The sequence below is a fragment of the Vanellus vanellus genome (genome assembly GCF_965231255.1).
Source record: "Vanellus vanellus genome assembly, chromosome: 11".
NCBI classification, from domain to species: Eukaryota; Metazoa; Chordata; class Aves; order Charadriiformes; family Charadriidae; genus Vanellus; species Vanellus vanellus.
Window position 1 is genome coordinate 20,752,346 of NC_138916.1, and position 10,930 is coordinate 20,763,275.

The window sequence follows — 10,930 nt, forward strand, 5'->3', positions numbered from 1 at the left end:
ATCCACCCCAAATTCTTTTTGTAATCTTCCTCAAATGTATTGAATTGTAAAACTGTTTCTCAGTATGGCTTGGGAACAACAAAACCCTAAACACATCTCATCAGTGGGCATTTGGCACTAAAGCCTTACAGCTAATGCAACATGTTTATTTGAACAATGAACTACCAAAAGAGATATAAAAAACACAAACCATGTAAAAACAGATGTCCATTTCACATGTGTTTCTGCTGAAGTCCAGAACCACTGCCACATACACACACAAACACATTTCTCTGTCTGTGCCTTATTTCTGTAGGATAACAACTGAACCGACTTGAAAGGACCTTTGTTCATTCACTGGTAACGCTGGCCACATTTTAGAACCACAACCCATTGAAGCATATACAAGCTTGAATTTTAAAAGGGACTCTCATAACCTAATTTAAGTATTAAACACATATTACATGCCTCTTGATGAGACACAATATCAATGAAAATATTTGTCCACGTAGTCAGCCTACTCCACGTGACAAAAACACACTTTATTAGCACACACACAAAAAAGGAAACAGACAAACAAACAATCAAAACGTTCAGTCACCCCCAGACAAGACCCATGCAGGCTCAAGTCACAGTCTCAAACCAAGCCACGTCTCAAGTTTGGAACAACAAATGTGCTTTTCTTAAACCCCATTTTTGCTCTTTTGTACGTTAACAACTGCACAGACTCAAGCTCCAGCATGGGTGTAAGTCACTGGAAGAGCTGCAAGGCAATACCAACGTAACTTATTAAAACAACATCCCCACATCCAAGGTGCATAAACAACAGGATTAACAGACCCTTTGACTTTTGGCATCCTCCTCCACACATAAATGGTGATACACCCTACTGGTTTCCAACTTGCCTTCCCGGAGTCTTGGAACCTCTCAGGTCCAAGGAAGAGAAGCAAAGCATAAAGCACACGCAAAACCAGCAACTTATATGTATCTCTTAATAAAGCTGGATATTCATTCCCTCCATACTTCCCAGGAGACACAGCATTTGCGAGGGACCAAAACATTCACCCATCTCAAGACCAAAAAAAAAAAAAAGCTTCAGCCACAATAAACTGAAAGATGTTAACTGCAATCAATACAGAACCACAAGCTGCTTCCACCTGCTGGAGATACAGAACAAACAGAGAGAAGCAGCAGCTAGGAATCCCATCGTGGCAGCCAGACACCATCACAACTCCAGTGGGCTCCCGGCTCCATCCAAGTGGGTCTGTGAACTCTTAACACAGTTGGTACCATCATCATGTTAAGTGTCCTTCTTAACAACAGTTCTCAGCTAAAAGAAAGATAGAGCCATCTGAAAGCTGAACAACAATCCACACCATTTAACTCCATCAGTATTTTGGAGGACAAACTAAATCCCCAGTGGGATACATGGAATTTGACTAGAGAAGACAACAGTAATGGCATAACTACACATCAAAACCCCCAGGAGAAAGCAACAAAAACACCACAATAAAAGTAATTTCTGCACTGGCAAAGAGCACAGGGGATAAGACAAACAAGGTATTTCCATTGTGATTTCAATTCTAACACTACAGCCAAATGTTACTCTAAGATCAGCTGAGCATTGCAAATACGTGTTTCTTCCGACAGTGCAGTGCCAGTGCCTTCGCTTCTCCCGTGAGGTGTCCGCAATGTGCTTTTAAAGCTTTTCAAGATACATGCTACTCTCACACAGAAGGACCCAAGGGGAGGTGACAGGAGTGGCAAAGCAGCAAAACTTACTATTTGTAGAAGGAGAAAACACGGAGATGACTCTAAACTGAAGCCAATGCAAATAATGAGGAAACCACACCAGTGAGATCCAGGGATAAAGCCCTTCCGAAGTCCAAGCTAATTCTCTTTTTAAAGTTTGGTTATAGGCTGTTTCCAGGAGCAGCTGTCACCAGACCTTGCTCCAAAATGCTGTACCCGTTTGATTAAGACTTAAGATTTGAACTATCCATCTCTGTAAGAAGACCTTCCACTTCCAGAAGAACTTATTATTTTCGAGGGCTGCTCTATCACACATCATTTTAGGGTTTTTTTCTACACCATAATCTACTTTGGGAGCTTGCTTCTCAAATATAATGTCTACAAAAATGAGGAAAACCAACACTGTCAATTTATGTTTGGGGAAGTTGGTTTTGCATCCAAGAGACCTGGAATTCTCTCTCCCCACCAATAACCTTTTCCAAGCACAACAATTGAGCTCTTGCAAAGTTCTCCTGTGCATACAGATCAGGAAGACTTCTCAAGATGAGTACCATGATCTACATGCAAACCAGATACGGTGTCCCACTCTGTGTAAGGGAAAAACTCCTATTGCCTTGCTAAAACACCTCTTACAAACCCACAGCAACACTAACAAAAAAGAGTACATAAAACAACGCTAACCTTACCAACACACAGCTAAAAGCAGACCCTTTCAACGGCCATGCTTACAGAATTTTCATCCCACAAATACTCTCCACATTTCAGCAGAAATGTGTATATAACCAAATACAAAGTGAGCACCTTAGTCCTCCCTGCCACTTCATCTCATCTGTCTTACATAAGAACTGCCACTATAACACAGTTTGAAGATAATGATGTACTCCGTACTTGAGAATCACACATTCAGCTGCAGCTACCTACTGTATTCCAGTAGTAACAAATGGAAGAGATACTTCAAAGAGCACATTATCCCAGCTCTAATTTATGCATGCTCCCTCTTACCATCAAGCCATTTATTTTAAACTTGTCAGATATACTTGTAATGTAGCATCATGAATAATTTAAAAAGTAATCTGTATAAACCAAGTTTATAAACTCAACAGCAGGTACAGTACCTTTCATTCAAGCAGAGTGCTCTCTGATAAAGTACAAGGGATCTTTGACTACTTCAGTATGTATTCATTTCATGCATTCCGAACTTCAAAAAATTCTTCTTTCCTGCCTCCAATCAAACCCTCTGCTATTTGAACAGTATTGTGTAAGTAGCTGACTTAAATGAGTAGTGTACTAATTTGTGAACTGTTCATATTGAAGGAGAAATAACTATAAAGCTTCTGGGAATAATCAGTAAAAGTGACCCACCACCCATTCAACAGCAGGAAAACACACACATGTAAAGTTTGGCTCTATCATTAAGAACTCCAACATTCTCTGCATTTGCCTGATGTTAACACATTCTGACACTGCTCCCCTCCACGTGGAGAAGGGATGTTCACCAAAGAACTCCAAAAAAAGCCCACCTGTTAAGAGAAAGTGTTTTGATCAGAGTTGATGCTCACACTTCCAAGTAAACAGAGCTATCTTTACAGCATGTAATGGCACCAATAAGAGGTTTGCAGATAACAGTTGCTCAAACTGGTCACAGAGCTATTTCAATAATAAGTGCGTCACTGGCAACACACAGCAAACTAAATCATTAGTTCATTGGACTTGCTCAAAACACACATCTTCACAAACTAAGTATTCACAAAAGCAGGACACACACCTATTTTGGTAAAGCACATGCAGTTCGCCTACTTCCTGTTTAAAAAGTTTCTTATTTGTACAATGTACACTTTTTAAAGTCAATAGCATAAAATTCTCAAAGCATAACCTCATTAGCACTTCTCTTCAGTGACACACAGTGTGAATTATTGCTCCAAGTCATATTAAAATGACTTCAGGTTGCTACAAAAGCATACATTTGCTGTTCTAACAAAATATTTACTAAATGGATTTGGCCCTCTAAAGGAATAATCTTCATACTTTATTGGGGTGTGAGGTCCCTTCACGCTGCGTAGGTCAAAGACAACAGTCTCCTTGAAAAACTAACCAAGGAGTCACTGAAACATATAGATGCTTATTTCTGCACATAACATCAAGTTTACCAAAAAAAGGAACAGAGTAGTAGGAAATATACGCATCTGGATATTCCAAAATTAATAAATAAAATTACATGACATTAAAGCTTACAAGTCATATGCTAATCAATCTGTAAATAAATAACAATTTTGCTTTTCTGCACATTTTAAATAATCTTGTGCCACAACAGCAACTTCTTGAGCGTATCAACATTGAAGAAGTTAATTGGTGTCTTGAAAGACATCCTAAGGGAACTGCTCATATTTAGCATTTGCAAAGGTTAAGAAGAAAAACTTTCAGTGATAAATGCAAGTTAAGCCATCACAACACAGCACCATGCTAACACCAGTTTTGCCAGAACACATCTCCTTAATTAATAAGCCAAGCTATTATCAAACTTATTTATCAAAAACAACAAGTCCTGCCTAAAGGAACTAGACTCTATTTTTGAGTTTGAGGACTTGGTACAGCTCTGTTTGCAGAGCACAGAAATCTATGAATGAACGCTGTATGTTGCTAATCATCTGCCGGTCCTCAAAGTCTGTCTCAGTTCTGGACACAAAAAAGACAAATATAGTACTACAGAAATCAGTCCAGATTGTACCTGTCATGACTTGGCTAAGAGGGAAAAAATAAAAAAAACACCAACCCAAAAAAACACACACAAGACAGACTGGCTAACAACCACAAGTGTGTCTTCACCAACTACTGTTTGTTGAGTTCTGCTTTTGTACAATAAAAAAAATTTGAAACTATTCTTTTTAAAGTGGCTTTCATAAATCACAAAAACTAATCCAACTAACCTACACAAAAAAGCTGTCTATACAATTTACAGTGATAGAAAAATTATACATGTCAAATAGATCAAAATACTTAAAACAGTATTTCTACCTTTCAAACACATCATTGCATTCCTGAAGTCTTTCTGAACACAGAACTCTTAAAAGCAGCATGTTCCACTACCACCTAAGCCCAGAAACCTTAAAAGCTCAACTTTGTCAGGAAGATCTGAAATAAACTGAAACTACAAATCTGCAGCAGCTTTAATTATGAGACTCTTGAGACAATTACTCAAACTGCAGCTTTTTTAAAATTTAGTAATATACACAATAGTTTTCAATAATAAACTGCAGTTTACCCCTTCCTATGTGCACACTCACACATATAAATAAAAAACAGCTGCTACTTGATAATATCACAAAGCATTTCCAAATGTGAAAGCTTTACACTAAAATCCAAATAAGAATGTATTTAATTTCATAAATCACAGTTTAAAGAACTTTTTCAGAAAGTTGCCATTGCTTCTCAGTCATCACTTTTTTAAGAAAGTAAAATAATGCTCATTAAGTTTATGAATTTAACTACAGATAATCTAGAAAAATAACTCTATTTTTTTTAGTAATTTAATTCAGTACATTTTGTAAGTTATGAACTTTAGGGCCGTTACAGATGATGAGCTAGATAAGTTGTTTTCTGTGTGGGATCATAAAGCTAACATCCAGTGTGAGAAAAACAGGTTTCCTGCATATATTATTTCCTCTCTCTCTCAAAGTTCAGGACCATAAACAAACTTCTCTACAATGAAGTCTGTGGTAGCTCACAATCCACACAGATGGAATATACACACAATATAATTAATCATTTAACAAAACTGCCTCTTCTGGTCTCACTGAGTTAATAGTTCCAGTGATCACTGGTAAAATCTACCTCAGTATAAAAAAAAAAAAAAATTATTGGGGAAGAGAAAAAAGCTTCAGTTGAATATGAACTGAAGTTGTCCTTTAAAACTAACAGTTTCAGCCCTGAAATGTATTTTAATTCTAAATGTTAGATGCTTAAAAAAAAAACAAAACAAAACAAATCTCCTCACTGAAGGCATTCTCCTCCAAGATTTTCTTAGTGGATGCCAGTTTAGCAGAAAATGAAACAGGATTTGAAACAACTTTTCCCAAAGTAACATATACTGTTAGAATTTAATTATTTATCAATGAAGACAGGTTCAAAAATGACCATATGGAAATCCCTCAACACTAGATTCTGCACGTATATTTCAAGATGAAAACAATGTTAGTGTCACTGGAGTTGTGCTTTAACTATACTCTAGAATTAGTTTGAAGAAACAACCAGTCAGGGAAAAGCTGACAAAAATTAACACAAGAGTTGATCAAATCTAAGCAATTTCCCTATTAAACCAAATAAATCATGCCTTCTGTTGCAATGAAGTTAAACTATTTGATCTGTCTTCTCACTCTCTGCAGCCCCTTTCTTTCCTCCCTTCTCACAACATACTTAAGAACTAAGTTAAACTCTCTTCACTTTACAGAAAGAGTATTTCTCTCTCTCAAATAGAAGTTTCAGTGCTGAACTAACAACACACATCTTCTTTCCACACCCACTCCTCTGCTTTCTCACGTTCTCAACACATTTTGCCTGATATTAGCTAAGTCACTACCATTTCCTAACCCTTTCAGTTTCTGAGTCACACAAGCCTTTGCTCCAGTTCTGGTATGGAAAGTGCAACCTAACACAATCAAAAAAAGTCAAAGCACTGCCTGGCTCACCGATCCTTCCCATGGACTCCAACCACCATCACTCCCTGAGCACTTTCCTCCTCTCCTCTTTCTGGTGAACCCGACTGACATCAATTCCTTCAACTCTCTGGCATTTTCTATTCACAACCTCAATTAGGGAAGGAATTATCCAACTCCCATTTAACAACATTCACTAACCACTAGGTGTATATGAAAACGCTGACGTGAAAGCTAGGTGTGTGTAACACTGACACTCAGGAGGTCATGAGGGTTTTTACTAAGCAACCTGGGAGAGAGATTAAACACACAGCATGAGCTACTGTTTATTAACATCAGAAACAAAAAACATAGTCTGGATAGACAAACAAAAGCTCAGAGCTAACATGAACAGATCCATCAAGGTATCTATCAGTCTGAAGTACCATCAGACCCCAAAACATTGTTGTTATTCTGAATGCTTAACCCATTCCCTTCTAGACATTCCCTTTGTAAATGTACACAAGGGTGAAAATCAAAACCCCATCGTGCTCAAGGTAGAAAAGGAAGAAAACACTGTATTTACGCTTCACCTTAAACCCAACCCCAGGATGAAGCAGTCTCCAACTGTTGTAGCCTTGCACATCAAATGCACCGTTACACCAGCACATACTTACGGAAGGGTCTTTTTATTTTTATTTCTGTGCTGTTCTAACAAAATCTCAGGAAATTCTCAGAATTTTTTAATGACTGTTTTTGAATCAGAAGCTTTCCATTGAAGCTACCTGCATTTTAAAGAGGTTTCTGTCATATAACCATGAACAGATTTTATAGAATTTAGCATTAAAGGGATGGGTCTCTCCCCTCCTGTTGTAACTCCTTTGTATTCCTATTTAGGAATGCCTTGCTTGTTTGACCGAAAATGGAAGTGCCTTTTAGCTATGACACAGTATATATGAAAAACAAATAAAAATTAAGATTAATCTTCCTTCCACTATTGTGGAGAGAGAGAAGAATACGAAGAGATGCAAAACATCTGCTCTGGAGATCATTTTTCCCCCTAACAGCAAAATTCTTTCAGCAATAACTCGTGAAAACAAAGGCTATTAAACTGTAAACTACAAAGGCGATCGATTAGAGGCAGTATTCAGCTAAGACAAGTTTTTCAGCATATCTTCCCATATTTAAACGCCTAGATCTTCTTCAGAAGATATTTCACTTGGGAAGTTCTTAATTGGGTCATTTTAGCTCAGTGGCAACCGCAAACACGTCAGAGGACGGGAACCTAAAATCCTAACATACCGTTCCTGCCTTATTTTACTGCCAGAGCTGGGCGAGCATTTTTCCTTGAAGGTGTTCTGTACCAGGTAAGACAAGAAAAAAAAAAAAGTGAAGCGGGTATCCTAGCAGTTTAAGGATACACCAGACCTCCCCCTCCTCCCCTGTTCCATTTCTCCACGCTAACCGATTCTTTGCAAGCCCTTCCCTGAAGAAGGGCGCTGGGTTGTTGGTTGTTTTGTGTTTTTTTTTTTTTTTTAAAGTTAAGAGATTAATCTTTCTTCTTGAAAACAGCTCTAGCCAATAAGTTCAACTCGTGGAAGTAAGACTGCGGCTCTCCAGCCCTAGCTGGCCCTGGCCACGACGCAAAAGGCTAAGTTGGGCCTTAATTTGCAAGGAGTTAATTGGCATTCACCGGCTAATGAAACACAGTATTACTCAACATGCGTTACAGACTCCATCTATGCACTTCTTGCTCACATTTTGGGTTTTTTTTTGTAGTTAGCCTCATTGTCAGTGCATCCAAAGAACTTCCCTTTCTTTTCAACCTGAAACTATTACTTTTAGCAAAGCCTCTCTAGCTCCTAAATTCTTTCCCTTTACGTTTAAAGTGTAGAAAATTCATCTCTCCGTTCCTTCCCTCCACCAACACATATCTTCTTGAAAGTGAGAGGCACACAACGACAGCTCAAGGAGCATGTTGAAAAACACCCATCGGAAGAAATCAAAGCACCAAAATGCAGCGGAGAAACATCCCTGTCTCTCCCCGAAGGAGAAGGAGCAGTTTTTAAAATGGTTGGGCTCCAAGGCACATTTACTATTTCCCTGTCCACGGAGACATTCCAGAAAACACGGGAAGGCTAATTTCATGCAAGAGATCCTCAATCCAGCCTGAGCCCGGGGCACACCAGAAGGAAAACCCATCAGCACCGGGATTAACACGGTGATGATCGCAGCCTGATCAACGGCAGCGCCCGCCGCCCCTGCCCCCTGTATTTCCCCCTGCGCCCCAAGGGGGCGGGCACCGCCGTACCAGCGCAGGTTTGAAACGCACGAAAACAAAGTCGGGGCGTTTGCAACTCCCGAACGAGACGGAGGAGCGGAGGGAGGGATGGACGGACGGACGGAGGGAGCGGACCCGCGACGGACGCGCAGGCGGCGAAGGGCGGGAGGGCCCCCGGCACGCGGCTGCCGCCGGCGCGGCCACGCGCGACGAACCGCGCTTTTCCCGCTGCCGCCCGCGCGCGAACCCCGCGCGCTGCCTGCAACGCGGCTGCTGAAAGCACAACAACAACAAAAATCACCTTTAATAATACAGCCCGCCCGGCAGTCACGCGTTTCTAATACGCACAAACGTGAAGCATCAACCTAGAAATTCACATAAAAAAAAAACAACGAACACCCACCAAACCCCACCGCGGCAGAGCGCGACCTTTAGACTGCGGGATGCCGCCGCGCTTCTGCACCCCGAGCGCAGCCAGTGAAACCCTTCCTCGGCAGTAAACCGGCAATAAAAGGCTTATTTCCAGGAACTCTTCACGCGCTACGGCAGGTTACTGCGTACAGCCGCTAAATATTGACAAAGACCGAGCTCCTTCCCTCCACGCGGGGAAGGGAGGCGCGGTGCTGCCCGTGTTTACTACGCGGCTCGCAGCCCCGGCCGCAGGGGTCCGAACGCGGCGCCGGGCTGCGGGGAGGGGTCGGGAGTAGCGGGTGGGTCCGGTGGGGGGAAACACAAAGGAGGGGCGGCCGGGCATCGCGACCCCCTTCTCCGGGCCCGGGGGCTACGGCTCGTCCCCATCCCGTGTGTAAAAGCAGCCCAGCCGCCCCCCGGCGAGGGAGGGAGGCGTGCGGCCCCGGGTTGTTAAATGTGCCGGAGGGGCAAGGCGTAACAGAAGGGAAAACACGCACATCCCCGCGGGCAGGGGCGAAACCCGCACACGGCGGCGGGAAACGGCGTGAAGCCCCGGGAGCCCCTCACCACACCCAGGGACACCCTCACACACACACACACCGGAGCCCCCTCAACACACACACACACAGAATACCCTCTCAACACAACCAGGGACCCCCTCGCACACACGAGGCCCCTCTCAACACACACACACACTGGGAGGCCCCTCACACACACCAAATGACCCCCAGAAGCCCCTTCACACACAGGGACCCCCTCACACACACACCTGGGATCTCCCTCACACACAAGGCCCCCCTCAACACATACACACCCCCAGGAGCCCCCTCACACACACGCAATGACTCCCTCAACACAACCAGGGCTCCCCTCACACACACACTGGAGCCCCCCTCACACACACTCACCCAGGGAACCCCCTCGCCGACTCCCTCACACCCCCTCAAACACACACCGGCAGCCGACGCCCTCGCACCCCCCTCCCAGGCAGCCCCTCAGGCCCGCGGCGGGAACCCCTCCGCCGCTCCCTCACACGCCCCGGGGGCCCCTCGCCGATCCCCCCCCGGCCGACACGCACCGTACTCACTTTCCCCATTTGTTGGCCACAGACAAAGTGCGGCGAAGACGAGCAGAAACCCCCAGACGACGGCGAGGGACCCTCCTCCAGCGCCAGACTTCATTCCTCTTTTTTTAATTGGACAAAATTCCCCTTTCCGAAAAAAAAAAAAAAAAAATAAAGTCCAAAATTGTTCGCTTTCTCCTCTCTCCTCGTCCTCTAAAAATAACGAAGGCGGACGAGAAGCGGGGCAGGATAAATAAATCCACGTTGCCTCAAGAAATGTAAAAAAACAAGACCCTTCGGACTGGCAAACCGGAGGGGTTTTGAGGTCCCTGGGTGTTGATCTTCCGGAGCAACCACACCAAAAATACACAGATATTCAAGATGTATTAACGGCAACAACAACAACAAGAAGGCATGAAAGCCCCGGGGCGACGCTGTCTCCGGGGCGGCGGGGCGGGCTCCGGGGCGGGGGTCGTCGTCGTCGTCGTCGTCGCCGCCGCCGTCTCCCCTCAGCGCTGGCTGCAGTGGTACATGGTGCACAGGAGCCGCAAACATGAGGCACATCGGGGCTGGCAGTCTGCATCTTCAACCTCCATTTTCAAACACCGCACACGGAGGCAGCGCGCACGCACAGAGACAGAGGGAGAGACACACAAAAAAACTGGGAGGGCTGCGGGGGGGAAGGGGGCGGGGGGGGGGGGGGGGTGCGCGACCCAGACAATCTTATTACAAAACAACAACCGCTTCTCCGTCCCTCCGCGCGGGGACGGGGCTGCCCTGGCGGGATCCCCCCGGCTCCTCTCCCCGCTCAGCCGG

At 43.8% G+C, this 10,930-nt stretch overlaps 1 protein-coding gene across 1 annotated transcript in view; it reads right to left on the reverse strand.

Moving 5' to 3' along the window:
* LOC309676054 (insulin-like growth factor 1 receptor) overlaps window positions 1-10,326 on the reverse strand; it is a 34,735-nt gene extending 24,409 nt beyond the window's left edge. The window contains exon 1 of the mRNA XM_082488508.1: window positions 10,139-10,326. Coding sequence (XP_082344634.1) covers window positions 10,139-10,232 — 94 coding nt within the window. The 5' untranslated portion in view covers window positions 10,233-10,326. The remainder of the gene's footprint in view (window positions 1-10,138) is intronic.
* Window positions 10,327-10,930: the final 604 nt, after the last annotated feature.